Source organism: Macrosteles quadrilineatus, unplaced genomic scaffold (assembly GCF_028750875.1).
Source record: "Macrosteles quadrilineatus isolate MER2022 unplaced genomic scaffold, UCM_ALF_1.0 Scaffold_7__1_contigs__length_78375512, whole genome shotgun sequence".
Taxonomy (NCBI): domain Eukaryota; kingdom Metazoa; phylum Arthropoda; class Insecta; order Hemiptera; family Cicadellidae; genus Macrosteles; species Macrosteles quadrilineatus.
In genome coordinates, this window is record NW_026542600.1 from 72,678,375 (window position 1) to 72,699,968 (window position 21,594).

A 21,594-nucleotide genomic window follows, 5' to 3' on the forward strand; every position below is an offset into this window, starting at 1 on the left:
ATCAATTAAAACTCCTAACATAAAAAAGTGTATGATCTTTTTCCTAAGCCCATCACATCAACTTTGAGCTATTCTAATAGTAATATACAATTTGTAATTTGTAGAATACTCAGTATAAAGATGATTGAGGCAGTCCCGAAAATTACGAAGCAATATAAGGCAAAATCTATATGGTTGATAGGAATTTGTGTCAGGAAAAAGCGCACGATCTTTTTCCCAAGCCCATCACATAAACTTTGAGCTATTATAATAGTAATATACAGAGTGCAGGATAATCAGTAGTATGAGTATGATTGAGGCATTCCCGTAAATGACGAAGCTATATAGCAAAATCTATATGGTTGATACGAACTCGTGTCACACAATCTTTTTCCTAAGCCCATCACTTCAACCTTAAGCAATTAAAATGGTAATATAAAGCGTGTACAATAATCAGTATAAGTATGATTGAGGCAGTCCCTTAAATTACGAAGCTATAAGGCCAAGTCTATATGGTTGATAGGATCTCGCGTCAGGAAAAAGTGCACAATGTTTGCCCTAAGCCCATCACATCAAATTTGAGATATTCTAATAGTAATATACAATGTGTAGAATAATCTGTATGAATATGATTGAGGCAGTCCAATAAATTACTAAGTTATATATATGGCAAAATCTATATGGTTGATAAGAACTCGCCAGGAAAAAATGTACAATCTTTTTTCAAAGCCCATCACATTGACTTTGAGCTATTATAAAATTGTATGAAGCGTGTACAATAATCAGTATGAGTATGATTGAGGCATAAAGATCTGTTGTGTTCTTGTTCTAATGTTCCATTATGTGACTGAATTGATCACTAACGTTGGCCAGGGTGCCATTGCAGCATTGAATCTTCACCAAAAAATGGTAGACAATAATTTCATTATTGAACCTCTTATGTTGTCGGCTTAAGCATTTACAGTATTGCTAGTAATGATTGGTAAGGTTATGTTTTGTATTCCGTTTCCAGTGATATGGGATACAAAATATGTCCTTACCGATAAAAGATATTAAAATGAAAAATAAACATAAAATAGGTCAGATTCACCGAGTTGTTTATGATGTATTGAACTACTTTTGAAAGAAGATCGATACTTGATAAACTACTCGATTTTGATTTTTCATATAGGACCAATATTGAAGTTTGCACATAGTACATTGAATTATATTTCAGTATTCCATTTCAATATTCACAAACCCAGCCTATTGTTACCGGCAAAAGTTACGTTGGCATTGTTATCGTCAAAACCTTTAAAGTTAGCTTAGATATTATTATTCTGAATCCTGAGCCCAAAAAGTGGTTTTCGAAGTGATGTCGGTGTTCACCAACCTAAATAAAAAGACTTGATTGAATTTAAATGAAGTAGTTTTGTATTTTTTTGATTACAGTTAAATACGAGTTTGATCGTACAGGGACTGATGGAGAATTTTATTTAAATTGAGAAAACCGACAAATATTTTATAATTTTGTCATAATTGCAAAAACCTGTTTGAAGAATAAATCAATTTGAATTTATAACCTTGTTACCAACCTCTTCTGAGAGCTAAGGAGGTCGTCTTTGGGAAACACCGAAATATGTCTGGGGTTGTTCATTCTTAGATAGCGGCTACAATGCCGGTGCCGCAAATAACTTAAATTACACTCAAATCAAGTAACTTGCTCCTAGTAACCATGTAAATTTGGCGTTATAGCATCGTAATTTACGGGACTGTCTCAAATCATACTCATACTGATTATTCTGCACACTGTATATATTACTATTATAATAGCTCAAAGTTGATGTGGTCGGCTTAGGAAAAAGATTGAACACTTTTTCCTGATGCGAGTTCCTATCAACCATATAGATTTTGCCATATAACTTCGTAATTTACAGGACTGCCTATTTCATACTCATACTGATTATTCTGCACACTGTATATACTATTATAATAGCTCAAAGTTGATATGGTCGGCTTAGGAAAAACATTGAGCACTTTTTACGGGACTGCCTCAATCATACTCATACTGATTATTCTACAGATTGTATATTACCATTAGAATACCTCAAATTTGATGTGATGGGCTTAGGCGCATTGTGCCTGACGCGAGTTCGTATCAACCATATAGACTTGGCTTTTTTTGTAGCTTCGTAATTTAAGGGACTGCCACAATCATACTCATACTGAATATTGTACACGTTTTATATTACCATTATAATTGCTCAAAGTTGATGTGATGGGATTAGGAAAAAGATTGTGCACTTTTTCCTGACGCGAGTTCGTATCAATCATATAGACTTGGCTTTTTTTGTAGCTTAGTAATTTACGGGACTGCCTCAATCATACTCATACTGATTATTTTGCACGCTGTATATTACCATTTTAATAGCTCAAAGTGTATGTGATGGGCTTGGGAAAAAGATTGTGCACTTTTTCCTGACGCAAAAATTGTAAATTTAAATTTCTTTGTTATTCTTATGGAGAATAAGTAAATTGTTGTGTTTGCTTATTTCTGGATATGTTGATAATCCTTGCCCATTTATCTATTTTATACTAAGCTATAAATATTTTACTGAAAACAAACTTCATGTCCATAAAACATAATGCTATTTAAATAAATTTAAGTTAGAGTCAAATGTAAATTTGCTTAGTCGCAGGTTTGTTGCGACGGGGGATTATTTGTATTATAACGAACCTGTCGACGATAGTAGTTTGCGACCTTTCGTGATGTCGACTATATGGGAATGAGCTGATTAAACCATAGAGAATAGTCTGTGGTTAAACAATGTACTCCATGTAAATGTGCTTTTTCTTAATTTCTGTTACGTGATTGGTTCGTTTTGTTTATAATTATATACGCGACATTTGATTGGTTTGTAGTTGCACCAAAAATCTAGTTTCCCGCGATTTCCATAAAAAAAGGATTCCGAATTCACATATTCTCTAATTCTCTTATTCCCTATTCCTAGAATTTGCCTAATGATCAATCGTCAATCCTCTTCCCTTGCCAATGTCGCCATTATTCGCTAATGACGCCATTTGAATAAAATTGCGTTGCATTGCATTTAGTGATTGTGATGTGAGCTAGTTTTTCTTGATTAAATTGATATCGTACTTTATCTGATTAGCAATTAGGTTTAACAGTATAACACTAATTTTTCCTGCTACCCACCACTATCGGATATGTGAAGTGAATTACTGTCTTTTTATTTCGACCCTAAGTTAGGACTAGGCTTGTAAATTCGAGATGACTTCAGGTTTATTGTCTGCTGAATTATCAGCAGCCTGCAACTCCTTAGGCTTTTGGTCCGGAGGATCCTACACTAAAAACATTTATTGTAAAGGTAAGTCACATTCTTAGCTAGCCTAGGCTCAATAAATACTAGGTCTAAGCCTAGGCTTCCCCCAATGTGTTCTGCGTTCTAATGTTGGAGCCATTGGTCTTGTCATTTAGGCCTACAATGTTCTGCCTACCAAGTAGGGTTTCCATACACAATCATAATAAAAACACCTTTTTGCCAATTCAAAACCCCTTTTCCCACATGAGTGTCATGAAAAATCTGTCTCTCATAAGTTAGGGTCTAGGCCTACGTTTTCTAGGCTGTCCCAATGCTGGAGCCATTGATGTTGGCATCTACAATGTTCTGCCTAGCTAATTGTGTTTCCACACAATCATGATGAAAAACCCTTTGCCGTTTCAAGAAAATCTTTGATCCAATCCCGAAAAACTAGGCACCGTGTGGACGTTGAATGCCAAAACTAGGCCCAATATAGGCACTTGCATTTAGGCCTAAAGCTACGTTGTCACTGGTGCGCCTGGAACTGCAGTCGTTGGACGATCGTCGTTGCACGAATCGTTGCAGTAAACATTGTCACTGGTGCGATTATTAACTTATACTTTACTTTCACTTAAAAAAAAAGAGGTTGGCGGCCTCTTTTAACCTTGCATTTGCCCGTCCACATAGACTACAGATCTGTGCGTGGAACGTATCCAGCAAAGCAAGGGGTGAGCCGGTACAGTACAAAGGTGAACTGTACTGATAAAAGTTAGTGGCAGTGACCAGGATCCGAACCCACAACACTTCTGCCTTGGGCCCGAAGTCCGCGACGCTACCGACTGAGCCACCGACTCACCTACACAATCGTTCAGTTAATTCTTGACTGTTGCCGAGTCGAAGTAGGGATAGTGAATTATTAGTTTATAAGCTTTAACAAAATACTATTCATTTCTTTGTTACATGTTGGAATGGCCTCTGGATCGTCTGAATTAACTAGGCCTATATAGTGGTTTAAATTACCTTGTTACTGTCAAAACGATCCTTTGTAGTTAGTAAGACTACAGCTGTTTTATTCTTCAAATGGAGCACATCATCAGGTCAGAAGAATGTCAAGTAGTCTTCATATTCCTCGCAGTGGAGTTCGTCAAAAGTTTATTAATAAATAGAGAACAAAACATATCACACGTAAACACGAAACATTTAATATTGGTCGACCAGACGACGGTAACAACACACGTGATACGGCGCCGGTTGAGGGTGAGTCGCGACTCATCTTATGCTTATCTTAATGAGATTAGATGAGCACATTTTCTCAAGATTACTAAGGCAAATCTGGAGTCTGTTGCCATCTTAGTAATAACAGCCTAAAACTTTTCTTTAAAATGACTTTTGTTTTCAGAGACAATCATTGACTTCATTAGATTTCTACGCTCAGATACAGATCGGGCCGTTAGAAAGCACCTTGGACAAGCCAAAATCCTTCAAACAGATCTTATTCCTATACTAATTGAACACTCAGAAGATGAGGATCTCTTTTACGTACTTTTACGGTAAGTTTCTTTTAATGTTCATTAGGATAGATTATAGTAGCCTACCGGTAACAATCCTAATTTTGAAAGTGAGATCGGGTATTAAACCAGATTACTGAGTTTTTGTCTGGGTGGTGTTGACAGTGGGCTTAGGCTTAGGATGACCTAAACCATAGTCTTATCTCTCACTAAATTTGAGTTATCTGTAAATTCAAACTTATACAAAATAAAAGATGAGTGGAAATTATTTTAATTTGTATCTGAATAATAAATTATTAATTACAGGGTTGCCACCAGCCATGAAAACCTTGAAAAGCGTGAATTATGCGTGAATTTAGGTGACCATGAAAAAGTGCGTGAATTATGTGTGAATTTCGTCATTGGACCATGAATTCTCAAAATCATTATTAACAATTCAGCCAAAACCCCTAAATGTGCTGAATCAAATACTCCGTATTAAAACCATTCTCGAAATGAACACCGAGATAAAACGTCAAAGTGGGAGTGTCAAGATAAAAAGTTTTGTTGCCATGGCACGAACAGAAACGATTGCGTAGTTTATTCAAGGTCAAATCCGATCGCAACCGACGTCAGCCGAGTAGTCTAGAGATGGGAATTATCGTTGTTTTCCGGCAACGGTTATAACGATAACGCAGCTGCCCAATAACGTATTGCGGCAACCTGTTATTTCAATTACGATTGCCAACTCGTTGCCGCTATAAACCGTTGTCCGCTGGTCGGTGTTGCTGTTGCGGCGTTCAGTTATCATTGTCGGTTGATCAGTTCAGTTTTCAGTTGTAGTCGGGACTCGGGAGTCGGGCGTTGCCGCGTTGTCCAGACAGGATGCGTTATTCTAGTTCGTTTCAGAAGTTAGCGTTGCGGCAACGGCACTAATGGCAATGCATGTTTTCGTTTTCGTTGTCGCGCGGCTTTTCTGCAACATTGTGTAGATAGATACGTTATTATAATAACAGGGAGTTCTCTGCAACGTGTTGCCGCGATAACGTTGCCGTGGCCGCAACACTGTTATTCATCCTGTTATTCCTGTTATGTTATAACGCCCATCTCTACCACCGAGTTATTGTCTGTGCGAGTACCGATCTACCGATAAAATCGATGCTTTCGGAGCTAAAACATCGATCACATCGATGTTTGTTCCGAGTTTCTCGTCTGTTGTCTGTTCTCTGCACTGTAACAGCCAATTAACCTAAAACCAATACAATTCAGTTACGGAAAACATCAATATTTCATATTTCATTACTTTTGTTGGCCTAAAAGACCGATGTAACAAACCAAATCATCGGTTCGGTAATCTACCATCGATGTAAACAAATAACTTCGAACATCGATAGAAAAGACATTGATGTTTCGAAAACATCGACAATCGGAATTGATGCTCGCTCTCATTCTCTACTCTCTACTCTAGTGTTCGTGTGGAAGGAAATACAGAGTAACCATAACCTAAAAGTTTTAAACTGATCTGAAACTTAGAAACGAGTCAAACGTTTGAAGTTTGAAGTAGTGGTGGACACTGGACAGTAAGATCACTTGTTGCACTCGTGATTCCGTTTTGTGCTTCTTATAATTGATTACCCAACACTCAGTGGAACAAGTGTTCAGATTAAATATTTTTTATTACTGATATATTATACTTCCGATATTTTACAACGTTAAAATAAGAAGTACCTTGCCTTGCCATAAAGGTCAAAATGGCTTGCGCCGGCTGGAACTTAATCGTCTTCTGTGTTTGTTTTGGTCAAATATGTCGTCATTTCAAACTACTGTCAGTGTTGAGTAAATGTGTTACAACGTGAGATTAAGTTTATTTATTTAGGCCTAAGTTGCAAGAAGTCAATGTTGTGCTGAAAAATGGTGATTTCGTTCTGAGGAAGGTAAATGTAAATGTTTTGTTGAAGCATATAACTAGGTGTTTTCAGTCAATACGAATCTAACTAAGTTTTTAATGAGATGTAAATTTAATTAAATAATTGTTTTAACTGTGATTTAAACCTGTGTAGGCAAATAATAATATATAAACTGATCCAATCTGAAGAAACATCCTCCTAACTAAGTTTATTTTAACCTTTTCTGTAATGTAATTAATTATTTTTTTATTACTTAATGTAAGTTAGCCTATGTCTAAACTTACATACATTCCATTACTTTTGTTTCGTTCTTAGCTTTAACTAAATATTTATTTACATAATCTTACCTTTTTAGAGTGTTTTTATCAGTCAGTCGGTAACCTTTAATCTTCTCAATAAATAAAAGTTGGTTCAGGCCTAACTTAGCCAAGATTCAGTTTTGGATTACAATGTAGGCTAGCCTACTGTGTTACAGTATAAAGTAATAAATTGCATGTGCGTTTTAGTAGGCCTAGATATGGCCCATTCATACCAAGTTAACCGTTTCTTGATCATGTTCTTAACATTTGTTTTTATAGTAGCCTATTATCTTAATTTGATGTTTAGACAGTAAAGTTCTAGGCCATTGCTGGATTAACTAAGTTAAACCTTTTATGTTTGGATGCAATGTTTTTTAGGTTAGGCCTAGACCTAACTACCAATCCGACTTATTTTTTTATTTATTATTTCTTCTAACGTTTGAATTTATCATTAGGCCTATGATGTTGTTAAATCAGATGTTTCAATTTTTTTTTAATAATTACATCTTATTATCACACACAAGATTTTTATTAATCCTTTTTCATCTGTGATTTTACTTTTTTAGACTGGATAAATTATATTAAATTCTTATTTTTAACTCTAAAATAAACACATGAAATGTGTTTTATTTGATAGTAGCACACAAAACTATATATTGTCGATAAATTAATGTACAATTCTGAACTAGGCAACACTCTTTTATGGTGAAAATGTGCGAGCATATACCCCATGAATTTTTCAAAACTACCAATGAAAACCTTGAATTATGCATGAATTTTTTTATCTCACTTTGGTGGCAACCCTGAATTAGCTTATTACAATGTAAAGTAGAACCTCGATATTTCAACACTTTGTGGACGTAAGGGGTGTCCAACTATCGAAATGTCAAACTATAGGGAGTAAATGGAGTTTAATATATAGGAAAGTAAAAACACAAGTTTTAGGCCTAGGCTACAAAATAGAAATCACCCAAATTTATTAAATACTAAAAAGCTTAACAATTTCACTGTTCATTAGTCTCAAGTCAACAATAAATGACAAATTAATGTTAAAGTCAGCCTACATCACAATAGTAACCATTAAATATCACTTGAAAAAATAGCTCACCACCCCATATCGAACTACAAGGAGTGTCAAACTAACAAAGGTTTACTGTATTCCAAACCTCTGCTATTTCAAAAACCCACCTACTCCAAGGTAAAGTTTAGAAATTATTATTATTTTTTTATACATTATCGTGAAGCTAACACAAAATCGAGAACATCTGACACAGTCTTGACAAAATCGTGAACATCTGCTACTATCGCTGAGACACATCACCATCGTCTCCCGTAGTTGCGCTAATAACCTGAACATCACCTGCTATTGTGGCAAAATTATCGATGGTGTATTTTCGCAAATGCTTTCGGCGATCGTAAAATCAAAAGTTTGAGGCAGTCACGGTGAAATTCTAAGTGTCATCCAATATTACGGCGATACCATGAACATCATCCGCCATGGCGTTAATTAATAATTACATAAATCCCCTTATTCCAAATTCCTGACAATCCGAACCAGGTTCGGTTCCCGGTTAGTTTGGAATAACCAGACCCTACTGTATATATCTATAGCTTAAAATAAGATATATCTTTTCATGTAAATATTGTGACCTACATTGTGATGACTGGTTTTTGCAAAACCTTTTCATTGTTTAGACATGGTTTTTTTAACATACCTCCTGATTTAACTTAACACATAGGAATAAACAAAATTACTAATGATACTTGCCATGAAAGTAACAGTACTTTGTACTTATGATATATATAGGCCTAGTCATAGTCCTGGTTTTCTTGATCACCGGTGGACATAATTTGCTTATGTTTTTGTGGACTGTAATATTTAAGTTGATTTAAATCATGAAATTTTAGTAACACAAGGAGCCAGACAGCATATAAGAGATTTCCAGATGTTGAGCTGTGAATACATTCAATTTTTCCATTTGGTCTCATGGCAAACAATAGTAGCCTACAGTATTGTGGATCCTCCTATGAGGGGTTGGTTGGCCTAATGCAACTATTATCGTATGATATGAAGTATTTCAGGAGTATCTACGCTTACAAACATGAAGGCTACATTATAAACATGTGCAACACATGTAAACCTACGTTTATCCAAATGAGTTCATGAACCAGCATGTTCTCAAATACCCATGTGATACTTATGGGGAATTTGGTATCTTTTGTTATGTGATACTAAGCTTATTTCACTGAAAACAAATCTTATTAATTTGGGAGAAGTTGAAAAATACATTATTACAAAAATCATAACTACCATGTTGCAAATGTGACGGCCCCAAAAATTCCCAGACCCATTAGGCCCTACATATCAGTTGGGGAGGTTTTTGCTACACCCTCAAGAAACCCTGTCAGTACCATCACAAAAGCTTTGCTTTATTTCAAATATAAAAAGAGGGTATGTAATATTGGACTGTTAACCTCCCAACTTTCTGCGTCAGCCAGTTGCCTCACCATGGAATATTCCGTCAGCCGTGGCTCAGCGCTAGGCCAGGCCAATGTTCTCCGAAGTATTACGCGCATGGCTGGAATTCGCTGAGACAGCTCTGCAGGTTGCTCGATGAAATCAGTTAATGCGCAGCTACAGTTTGTCTAACGCCCTGGGCGATCGTTACGCGGCAGCACTGTCCGGTGCTTGCACTGAAGTCACGCGGCATAGCCGCAACGTGATTGGCTGGTTCCCCTCCTCGCCCAACTCTGGGCTATGGGCAGAGAGCACTCAGTTGAGTTAGTCTAAATTATAAATTCAATTCGGTCGGTCATGTAAAGTTGCGTCGCCTTTCCCCATAGCCTCCTCGGGAGGCTATGTTCCCCAATAACTTATTTGTGTTGTATTTATAAACTGAACATAAATACAGCAAGTCTGAAGCTACATATTTGTTTTGTCTTAAGTCTTAAGTAAATAAATTATTTATTCGTAGCCCATTTCCTTTGTTTCATTCGGCCACCTGTCACACAAAAGCCAAATATGGCTTGATTGCAGCTCACTAAAAAGCAGGAAAATCAAGTTGATCACTTCCACCAGTCTGTGTTAGTTTAGGCCTACTCCTTATCTCTCCAGTCCTGTTATCACCATATCACTTAAAACACAACAAATTAGCAGTAAATCCACTTTGCCACTCAACAAATCTTGGTCTATAAAAAAGGTTACGAAATAAATATTGTAATTATTCTTAATATTGTCAAACAAATTATAGACTCTATTTATTATTATAATCTAAGGCTTACCTTACGATCCAATTGATTTATTGTGGAGACCTAGGTTTCTACGCCGGAGCGTTATCGTCAGTCCTAGGCTAAGCTAAACTTTTTGTGTTTCATCCGGCGTAGAAACCTAGGTCTCCACAATAAATCAATTGGATCGTAAGGTAAGCCTTAGATTATAATAATGATTAATAATGATCCAGAGGCTATTTCTCCAAACCAAAAGACTCTATTTATTTATTTACATTTATAGGCTACCGTATATTTATTTAATTACTTGGCAAAAACCAGTTTCACACTTATAAATGAATATACAATATTATTTTAACTGTAGCAGCAAACCTTATTACTCATTATTATACCTTAACATTTTTAAAAGACAATATTCTATTGATAATCAAATTAGTCAAATGGGAATGTATTTTTATCCGTAGCTTACTTAGGTAGTTGTATTAGGTCTCATAGTCCAGGATTTGACAGTATATTATTTTGACAGACTGCTTCTCATCCTTACATCCCCTGTGCTTATGGTTTATGAAGAGGAATTACCACAAGAACGGGACAAAAGATGTGAATTCTTAGAAATCCTCTCCCACTTGCAAAGTTATAAAGAAGCTTTCACAAAGAAAGAAGTGTGGGAGGTTCTGACTTCAAAGCTTGAAAAGCTGTTGGAAATTGTAAGTCTATATAATTCACTGTTCTTGTAATGACCCTTTATTTTCCAAGTGTCCATTTAGGCTAGATACTGATGAATAGGTACATTTTTGTTTTTAAATTTGTTAAAAGAGGTCCTTTACTTGTATAGTCCACATACAAAAGACACATGAAATGTGTTTATTGTCCTTTGAATTTTTGCAAATTATTGACAATGTCATAAAACAGCTAAAGTTATAGCATAGTCAGTTAATGAACACAAAATAGCTAACTAGATAAAATGAGACATGTTACAATACATATTTTAAATATTATAATTGTATAATCTTATTCTTTAAAAAAATGTGTGGCATTTAGAATAATGGAAGTGATTTAACCCCACAACCAACAAAATCTAGTACTTTGGTCAATTTGCTAACTCTACTTAAAAATTAATACCAGGCATTAAAAAAAACCATTTAAAGAATAGAAGCGGTTGTTCAGAAGCAATTTGTTGAATTTAGGCCTAGTTTTAAAATGTATTTTCGTATTAAATGTATTAGCTTGTTGTATATTTTAAAATTATATTACAATATGGCTTTTAAGAGTTTTAGACAGTCTGAAAAAAACTATGGTAGCAACGTTTTTATTCCATGGATAGAAGTCTGCTTGGATGGATCATACATATATTTATTTATTTTCCAATAATCACATTTTTTTTTTTAAAGAACGTTTAGTTAAAATGCTATGAACTAATTTGCATAAGATTTTGAAATTGACAAAAGTCAATTTTTATTTTTAGATAATTTTTCTTAATTAGGTAAAGTCATTTAGGCCTATAAAAATATTTTGTAAAGTTGTAAAAATTGCACACGTTTTTGGTTAATTGACTATTTTAGAAGGTAAATTATTTTTTTAGTTTATCTGACAACAATTTGAAAATCATGTAATGTACTTTTTAAATTCCTAGTCATTTTTCTCTTCATGTCAACATGTTGTATTTTAAAATTTTATAGTAGCCTACTTTGTAAGTTCTGATAGTAGGTCTAGTCAGTGCATAGTCTATCACCTCGTATTTATCAATTATTTATTTATGCCTATTTATTTATTTATATAGTGAAATTGAATGTTAGCTCTTGGTTATTTACTATTATTTTGTTATATTTACTGTATTATAATATTATAATTATGATTCTATTATAATTATATAATTGTTACATTGGACAGACCCTCTTATTGTTGTGTTTGTTTACAGCCATATGAAGATAGGGACGAAGACCACACAAAGACCATAGAAAGGATCTTAATCCTGGTAAGGAACGTACTGGAAGTACCTGTTGACGAAGCTGCTGAGAACCGCCCGGACAATGATGCCAACATTCATGACCAAGTAATTATTGATTAACATATTTAATTAGTTCCTAAAAAACCTCAATAACTCAACCTTGTATGGCAAAGACCAATGGAAGCAAACTTCTCAAACCTCCAAATAGCTTTGTTTTATTGTCTTCTTGATAATCTTACATCTAGGTTCCAACTCTAAAACTTTTCCAATCTAGCGCATGTTTAGGCCCAATTTCATACAGTTTTAATATTTATTATGAAAGGTAAACTTTTTGCTACCCATCAGTTACAATATTTAACTTTATCTGAACTAAAGATTTTGGTAAAAGTAATAAAAGGAATATAGGAAATACTCGTCTATATAAATTTTGATTAACTAAGCTTAAGAAAGACTGAAATTTTCAACAAAGACAAATAGTTTTCACAAAGAAAGCTGGTTACAAGTAACATATTTTCAGCGCTGGTTCCAAGTGCTTGAGAATTTTGTTGTGTCTACACAACAAAAGCAACATTTCATGCTAGTTTTTTTGGTTGTCGAAGAATTATTATTGCTTGAAAATGTCAAATTAAAAATTCATAGAAGGAAAGTTGGTGTTCATGCAATTAACCGCGGAAGAGGTTGGTTTGCGGAATACCACCATTTCCTCAACTGGCATTGGACAAAGTGAGGTTTTTTTTTATGAGAATGGAGTTAACCACGTTTAGTTACATCCTCAAGAAACTATAAAGCATGTAGATTGAGGCATTTGCCCCAAAAAGCCCCTCTTCTAAAGACTTGAGATATCAGTCCATCAACATCCATACTGCACAGTTGTTTGTCAGTCACTGCCACTGACTGGTTCGGTCAACAAGGGCCAGAAAAAGGGTACGGTACAAAACGTTCTTGCATGCTTGTCAGAACTTGTAGCAAGCACTTGCTAGCCTGGGCAAGCTTTGTCTGTGAACGCACACGCTTGATACAATGTAGACTTTTCTCACGCCTGTTGGAACTTCATTTCATTTCATTTATTCATTTCTACGGCAAATGCCATTAAACAATACATATCAAAACAAGATGGTCTGCAAAAATAAATACAAGAATAGTAAATATACATGGAACAATACATTCAAGAGACTAGACAGATTGTATAGAATGATCCGACTCATTACAAAATAAAACATGCATGAACAAGTGCATGAACTTGCAAGCGCTTGTCAACAAGCGATTGTAACCAGCTTTCTTTGTGAACGAACCCATACTTAATGTATGCTCTAAATTTGGCCTGTCAATACATGTACAATTGAAGACCAATATAATCTTGTCTCTTATGTATGTTGGCCAAGAAAATTAAATCTAAACTAAGAAAACTAATTATTTTAAAAATTTTCTGTGAGGATAGCAGACTTACCTGAATGGGAAAGAGTCCAAAATGACACAATAGACAAAAAGCTTTACACTATACAAAAATTAAAATATTTCACTGTCACTGACATAATTTACAATTATGGAAGAGATAGTTTTCTTTGGGTAGAAAATAAAAATCCTCTTGTTTATTCTAATATTTTTTTAAGACTTGCACAAACCAAAAAGCCTTTGTAATTAACCTTTATATTTTTTTACCATTGGTCCATCTGTCAAACATTTGCAAAAGGTCTTTCAGGTGACAGGAATATTCCCTCTCTTATTGGAGATTTCTACAAAAATTAATGATTTCGTTGTTTATGTCTTCCGAGAGTTGTATGGTTCAACTGTGCTTGTTTTGTTTCAGGTTCTATGGTGTATGCATCAATCGGGGATGGTGGATCTGCTTCTATTCATATCCTCTACTAGACAAGAACAACAGTTCTACTTGCATGTGTTGGAGGCAAGTAATAGGGTTTTATGTCAATGAAATTCAGTACAGTTAATCTGTCTTGATATTTAAGTCACGATTAATTCAAATTTGACCTATTTAAGAATTTTGTTATACATTTTATTTTGTACTAAAGTTGCATTTGTACTTTGAACTTGTAGTTTTCACACTAAAACACATGCTGCATGAAATTTATCTGATGAATGTTTATACAGTGTTGCCAAATTTATATTAATTTGACCCCTGCTTGTCAAGGTATGAAAACAGACACTTTCTATAGCTTTAATAGGCCTATTTAAATAACAAAGGCAACCTTTGTAAAAATCATTAGCAAGCCAAAGAAAACTGTATATACAGTGAAATCGTGCGAAAGTCATAACAAAATATTAGACAGATAACTCTATCTATAAGAGAGTCAGCTGTGTGTGTCATAAGCAGTGCCGTCCAGGACGGCGTGTTACGTCATGCGTATGATCATCGCCGGCGCTGTCGTGATGATACCCCCTCCCATTGGATTATGGATTCCAAATCATATATGTACCTATAAGTTAATATCCATCATAGATATTTTGATAATCTCATGTTAAATATCAATAGGCTACGTTGTGTTTTACACTATTAACTGCATATTGAAACTCTTAGTATTTCTTTGTAAAAATATCGAGAATTCTTGAAGTACCGGCAGGAAAATACGGAATTTAAAAAATCAGTTCTGTGGACGGACACCTGTAACCTTTTGTAACCTTTCCCAAATTTGCCTCAGCTTTCTCAGGGAGAAGGGGTGGTCCAACTCAAAGCTTACACCTTACTAAATAATCCAAACTGAATGTTCTTAGTGTTTATTTCTGGGCGCCACCGTGTTGTAGAGTAGAATTTAAAACAGGGTCCAACAAGGAAGTTCTCCTGTACTCATGGGATGATATTTTGGATGAGATAACAAAAAGAAACAATCAGCTGGGCGGCTAATAGCTTACCAAATTCAAACCAAATATTACTCCAAAATGACAACAACAATAATACTATTATCAGCAAGTTCACTTATAATCAGTAGTAGTAAATGGTTACCCAGTTTAGCATAGAACTCACCTACCCCTTATCAGTTGATGATATGATTAGATAGCTCAGGCTATATAGTTTACTACTAACCAAGAACTTTTGGGTAGTTTACTAAGTTCAAAATCCTTTTAAGTGTCAAAAGTAATCAACCAATCAATAATTAAACCAACTTACAACAATAAATTTTTAAACTAGACAGTACACAGGAACACAACAACGCTTGTGTACATGGCCATGCTAGAGAATTTATTATACCAAATATGATAATACACAAGGTCAATAGAACAATAATTTATGATTTACATTCCCATGCAACCAAGGATCTAATCCTTTGAAATTAAGGCAATCAAGAGCAATTGACAATCACTAGCAATTAACAAATAAATAAATAGATAAATCAATTGATTTGTGAATACAGTATTGCAATCAATGTAATATCTTTTCCCTCTGAGGTGTGCTCAAATGGCTGGATAAGAAACCGAATATAATTCTAGATCAGATAATCCCCCTTCTGTAGCTCAAAGCATTCAATAGCTCACCTAAAATGCACAGTTTCAAAGACATATAAATACAATCACAAACACTAACCAAAATCTTACTAGCTAAATTACAAACACATGAAAACTCAATGACCGGGGGCCCATTTAACCTAAAAGATTAATCCGGGCAGGCGTGAATAGTCCAAGTGTCTTGGGCTGTCCTCCAATAAGTCCTTGTTAAGTCCAGGCAATAAATAATAGGTAAATATGTCACTCACCAAGTCCACCGCACAAGGTAGCTATCAAGGGAATTCCGGTCTAGACCGATTTGTCTCACACAAGTAGATAGCACACAGGTCACGGGGTCAATGAGGTCCAGATAGGTGTGAAGATACTGGTAATCACAGTAGGCAAGTCCTGTAGGCTGTCACAGTAGATCCTCCAAGTATGGTGTGAAGGGCTCACAAAAACCCTGTACAATAAACCCAATAAATAGTCTTAAGCAATTACCGAAATATACACATAAATGCTGTTACATAATTATTTAATCCTTTTACAAGTTCACCATAAAATAAACAATTATTTTAATTAATCCGTCATTAAGTTACCCTACACTATACTTTATACAAATAAAACATTAATTGTGTTGGAAGTAAAACAAACAAATAATAGATTAAATTGAATATGTTGAATACAAATATTCTGTTTTAAAGTACTGTACTGATATTTACATCAAGGCCTACTGCAATCCAATTATTATTTGTTCAACAGAATCTCCAATTAAAAATATTATACTCAATATGCGATACATCATTTAAATTCATCAGTTAGTTGAATACTAATGTGTGCTACATAATTCTACTTTAATAACATTTCCAACTTCAAACTATTTACAATATTTAAATAACTCATTCATTTGTTAACTATTAATTTCTCAGTAATACACAAGATTTACATACAGTTTAATATACTTTGTGTGTTATCCTTTCATGAGTGGCAATACAATATTATTTATCACATATAACACATATTCAGTTTCAACTAATTAATTGATAATATGTTACCCTTCAAAACATTCAACAGAACAAAGCTAACATTTAATTGAACACTTTTACAAATTAAAATAAATTAACTCTAATGCAGTTCAAACCAGTGTATTATTGTTTCTTTTTTTTTTAGTTTACCTCTTTAAGAACTAAAGTAGCATATTTACTTGTGAATGAAATTAACATTTTTTTAAAAGGGTACTGAAATAGTAATATCAATATTTTTATATGACAATTAATTATAATTTCAAAGCATTATTTATTCTAAGAAACAGTAGACTAATTTCAAAAGATAATTATTTCTTCAATTTAATTTAAATACATGAATAAAATATTCACATTGTTGTATTATTTTCCAGCCTAACTTGATATAGATTTTTAAGTTATTTTGGACACATGAAAACGTTTAAAAATACATTTAATGAACTTAATAAATTAATATTCCAACAAAATATTCAATTTTTGGGGAGTAGACCTGAACAGGATTGTTTTTACATGATACAAGAACATGTGGTTTGAATTTGGTAATTAACTCTGGATAAAATATCATAATTTTGCAATTTATGTAACTGAAATTCAATCATATAGAATATTACATTAACATACCTCATCCATTTAAAAATAAATGGTTAAAATCCACATTGAGTGCGAGGGTGAATATTCTTCAATCTTCATGAAGACAACATGAAGAATCTTCAGACAGGTACAACTGGTCTTGTTCAAGGTTTGGACCGCTCTGCCCCAGGCTACTCTCTTATCAGTTGAAACATCCTTATCAGTTGAGCTGGTGAACTGATACAATGGCTATTGTCTGGTTGGGTTTGGAGTAATTGTTTGAAATGATCCTCTAATTTTTATTTGAGCTGATTGCGCGCTCATCAACTCAAAAAGGTGTTAATTCATCTTTTGAAGTGGCCAACTTCAATAAATGATAATTAGGGAGGCAATAGAGTATATCAATTGTTACACACCCTGTAATAAAAAATATAATATTTTTAGTTTGTAAAAATCTGGTGTGTAAAAAATGTATAGTCAGTTTGTAAACATTGTGAGTACATCCTTACGGTTCCATGGAAACCAATCAATATTTACTTTGAAAAACCTCACCTCAGATATTTGAAAGCCCGCGGTGCAGAGCCCCAAGTCAATTTTGAAGTGGAAATAGTCTTACTTTGGAGTGCATTTCAGTAGCTACCTACAACAACTAAGAGTGGGTGGCCATGCAGAAAACACTGGACATACAAACACAAACTCTCTTTTTATGGTACACAATAAACATATACAGGGTGTTCCAAAAATGTGGGGACATAATTTACTCAATGATTCCTTGGGACAAAATAAACAAATAAAGGTAAAATCAAGAATACGACTTTTTCCAAAATTGCTTTGTTAGCCATTTTATCTAAAGATCTTTTCAACCAATCTTATGAAACTTGGTATTTATGTTAAGGTAGAAGACACCCATGTAAGAAAAAAAGTTACCTTGATCCATTTAAACATTTCGAAATAGTGACCATTTTATTTTTAAAATTTAAATTGAGATACCAAAAAATTAAAATAAGAAAAAAATTAAGATCGGTTTATAAAATCCTAAGACAAAAATGTTTATGTAAAAAATACATAATGATATCTGGTTAACGAAGCAATTTTGGAAAATGTTGTATTCTTGGTTTTCTATTTATTTTGAACCAAGAAATCACTACCAGTACCTAAATTATTTCCCCAAATTGTTTGAACACCATGTATAAAGATTGAGTAGAATTAAAAAAAAGCTAACATAATTTCTGTCGGACCACTTGCATATCTAGCATTATGTAGCTTACTCAAAAATTGTTTTTATAGTTTCTAACATTTGGATTTTTTAAATTATATTTGGTTTTAGTGTTCACTTGGAATTTCTTTATGTTAACGGTTGAAATAAATCATCAAATGGCCTCCTTTACACTGTTAATAATCAATGAATGATAAGAGTAACTTTAAACTACTACAAGTCTCCACATTTTGAAACTTTGTTCGAAAAAAAAAAGATATAGAGCACATTGTAGCCCTTATTTATTAGTGGCTTGAATTGTTTTGAAAGTGAGACTTTGTTGCTAGGCTATTTATAAACAAATTTGTATACACAGCTTAGATGTAAAATTAATTTGATTACAGTTTATTAGGTACTCGTAATTTAATCATTATTTGATACAGGTAACAGTATTAATGCTTAGAGAGCAAACTCCTAAATCTTTGGCTGAAGCTACAGTTGAAAGAAGTGTTGACGAGAAAGAAAGAGATGAAAAAGAACTCCTTGATATCAGAAGAAAGGAAAAACTAGAAAAAGAGTCAAAAATGAAGAAATATGCTAGCGCTAGGTAAGTAGTCATTGTCGTTCTGGTTAAAAATGTTATTTATTTGCAAATTTCATGTAAATTGGTTAGGCCTAACATTTGCAAATTTTTTACGTTTATATTAATTAAGTGATTGTTGTGATAAAAAAAATTAACAATTGGTGTAAAATTTGTTATCGAACTAACAGAAATTGTATGAGAAGCCATAATGTTGCATTGTTGTTTTAGCCAAGCGGCAGTAGGCTAATGAAGAACCGGTGCCGCACAGGTAAACAATACCCGGCTTAGGACACAGACCAAACCCTTATATTCAGGATTACTTGTCCACTATCATAGCTGAGTATTGATATTTACATTAACATCCGTTATAGATACTGGTACTTTTCTCTATAACCATTGGCTCTAACAATTTTCATATCACTACAATTTTTCAATCACTCTCAAAATGCTCTGCTAGATGCTGGTGTTTCATCTTCATGTGTTGTGATTTATAACATCATATCTATCATAAAGCATAATTTCTCGGTCTAAACATATACTGTCAGCCACACAGCTTTGTTCTGTCCTAATATATTTCAATATTTTTCACTCAATTAAGGATGAATTTTTGTTGCAGGCATTCGAGATTCGGAGGAACATTTGTCGTTGATGGTGTAAAATCAATCAGTGAAAATGATGTGATTTTTCACAAGCCCCTAGCCAAGGCCATGTCCCAATCCTCATTGTTTGAAAAGGTAATAATAATCAAAATAATATATTTATTTAGTTAACAAATACAATTAACATTGCATTAACTAAGTCAATATAAACTGTATTAAAATAAAACCAACTAATAAAATATATAAGTGCCATGTAAGCTCTTGAGTGCTTTTCTACTATTGCCATGTTTTAATTATCAGTTTTACAATGATTCAAAAATAGTGCAGTATTATTTCGTGCTAGGCTCTAGTTTGGTCTTGTTTTACACACAGGTTGCGGGATTATCATTTAGTTAAATTCTTAGGATTTCAACCCGGGATCACCCCGCCACGCTCTATTAGACCAGCTCCCAGTAAAGTAATAAGTTTATCTCCGCTGGGGAATTGAAGCCCCACAACTTTGTCACAATTTTGGCAGCGCATACACAGAAACAAATCTTGGGTTTTATCGAAAGACATTTTATTGTAAAATCTTGTCGTGTTTCATGCAGTGTGCAACAGCTCCATTTATACCCATGCTTATTGTTGTGTATCAAACATATTCAGACAATATGTCTTATCTTACCTGTTGCAGTGCACACAACACTCACTTACTTACTGTTTGAAGATGTTTTTTCATGAAGAATGTCTCTAAAGGCTACTTGAATCTAGCATAAACTCACCTTCACCTAAAGTGAATTAAAAAAAACCTCACTGTTTGTTACTTGTTACAGCAACGTGCCAGAATCCCAAAAAACAAGCAGGCAATGAAAGACAACAAGCCGAAGCGACGATCACCTTTCAGTGTGCGGCTCTTCCTAAAAAATTACTCCATTGAGTTTCTTAATGGAGCGTATAATACATTGATGCGGAAAGTTAGGGTGAGTATTTTTCCCCTTTCTTAATGTTTGAGTATGAATATACTACTTGAATACTTGAATGTTCTACAGTAGAACCTCGCTAATCCAACCTCTGATGGTCCGACTCCTCGCTTGGTCCGACCGTGCTGCCAACACAATAGGCTTCCGGTAACATAACCTCATTGTCCAAGAAAAATACCCAGAAAACTTTATTAATTGTGTTTTTTTTAGTCTAATGTGTTGAAATTTGTTGTATATTTAACCATGTCTGTCCATTATTAATATTAATTAGGCTCCCTCATTATTCTTTTTGGAAAATCACAGTTCATTTGACAAAAATAAAATGGAAGCAAAACAAAGGAATGCCGATCAAAGCTTCAAGGTCAAGCTATCCGTTTTCACTGACAATTGTCTGCTCCTTAGGCTTACACACGACACATCTGTCTGCTGTGCGCTTGCTATGCCACAACATTTTGTGATTTGGGTATTTGGTAATCATGACAACTTTAGTAGCCTGTGATTGGGTGTTTAGTAACCATGGCAACTTGTTGAATGGGTGGATGAAGAGAAACTTAAGAAAGAATAGAAGAACAAAGAGAAAGAATAAGCGATGTTTTTATGTCATTGTTATCTTTATCGGTGTATTTTATGACTGTTGTCATGCTATAAGTAGGCTACTATTTTTTAATACTTTTTTATGTGTTAATGTTTTTATCGAAACAGCGTAGCAGTAGCCTATGACTAGCAGTAGCTTACTAGACTTTCTAATGTTCTGTTCTTTATTTTGCTGTACAATGTTTGGCAATTTTATGTTTTGAGTAAAAGCTTGAAAAAGCTGTGATTTTAAACGTGAACATTTTTATTACTGAACCAAGGGTAATGACATAACATAATTATCATGATCGCACAATAGCCTACTGATTGTATTTTTATGATGTAATATGCAAATTATTACATTAACGTCCATTTAGTTTGTGAGTTGGAAATAACTGTTTTATGTCATGTTGGATTAACCGAGGTTATCAGTTATCCGTGGTCTGTTCAAAATACAGTTTTACTACGTTTTTATGTTAATGCACGTTCCTCTGATAATCCGACCTTTTTG

General features: G+C 34.0%; 1 protein-coding gene across 1 annotated transcript in view; it reads left to right on the forward strand.

Annotated features, from left to right (window-relative positions):
* The first annotated feature begins 3,082 nt into the window (after positions 1–3,082).
* LOC128997824 (protein timeless homolog) overlaps positions 3,083–21,594 on the forward strand; it is a 96,613-nt gene continuing 78,101 nt past the window's right edge. The window contains exons 1-8 of the mRNA XM_054423565.1: positions 3,083–3,344; positions 4,678–4,828; positions 10,726–10,906; positions 12,118–12,252; positions 13,955–14,050; positions 18,813–18,976; positions 19,569–19,686; positions 20,364–20,510. Coding sequence (XP_054279540.1) covers positions 3,248–3,344; positions 4,678–4,828; positions 10,726–10,906; positions 12,118–12,252; positions 13,955–14,050; positions 18,813–18,976; positions 19,569–19,686; positions 20,364–20,510 — 1,089 coding nt within the window. The 5' untranslated portion in view covers positions 3,083–3,247. The remainder of the gene's footprint in view (positions 3,345–4,677; positions 4,829–10,725; positions 10,907–12,117; positions 12,253–13,954; positions 14,051–18,812; positions 18,977–19,568; positions 19,687–20,363; positions 20,511–21,594) is intronic.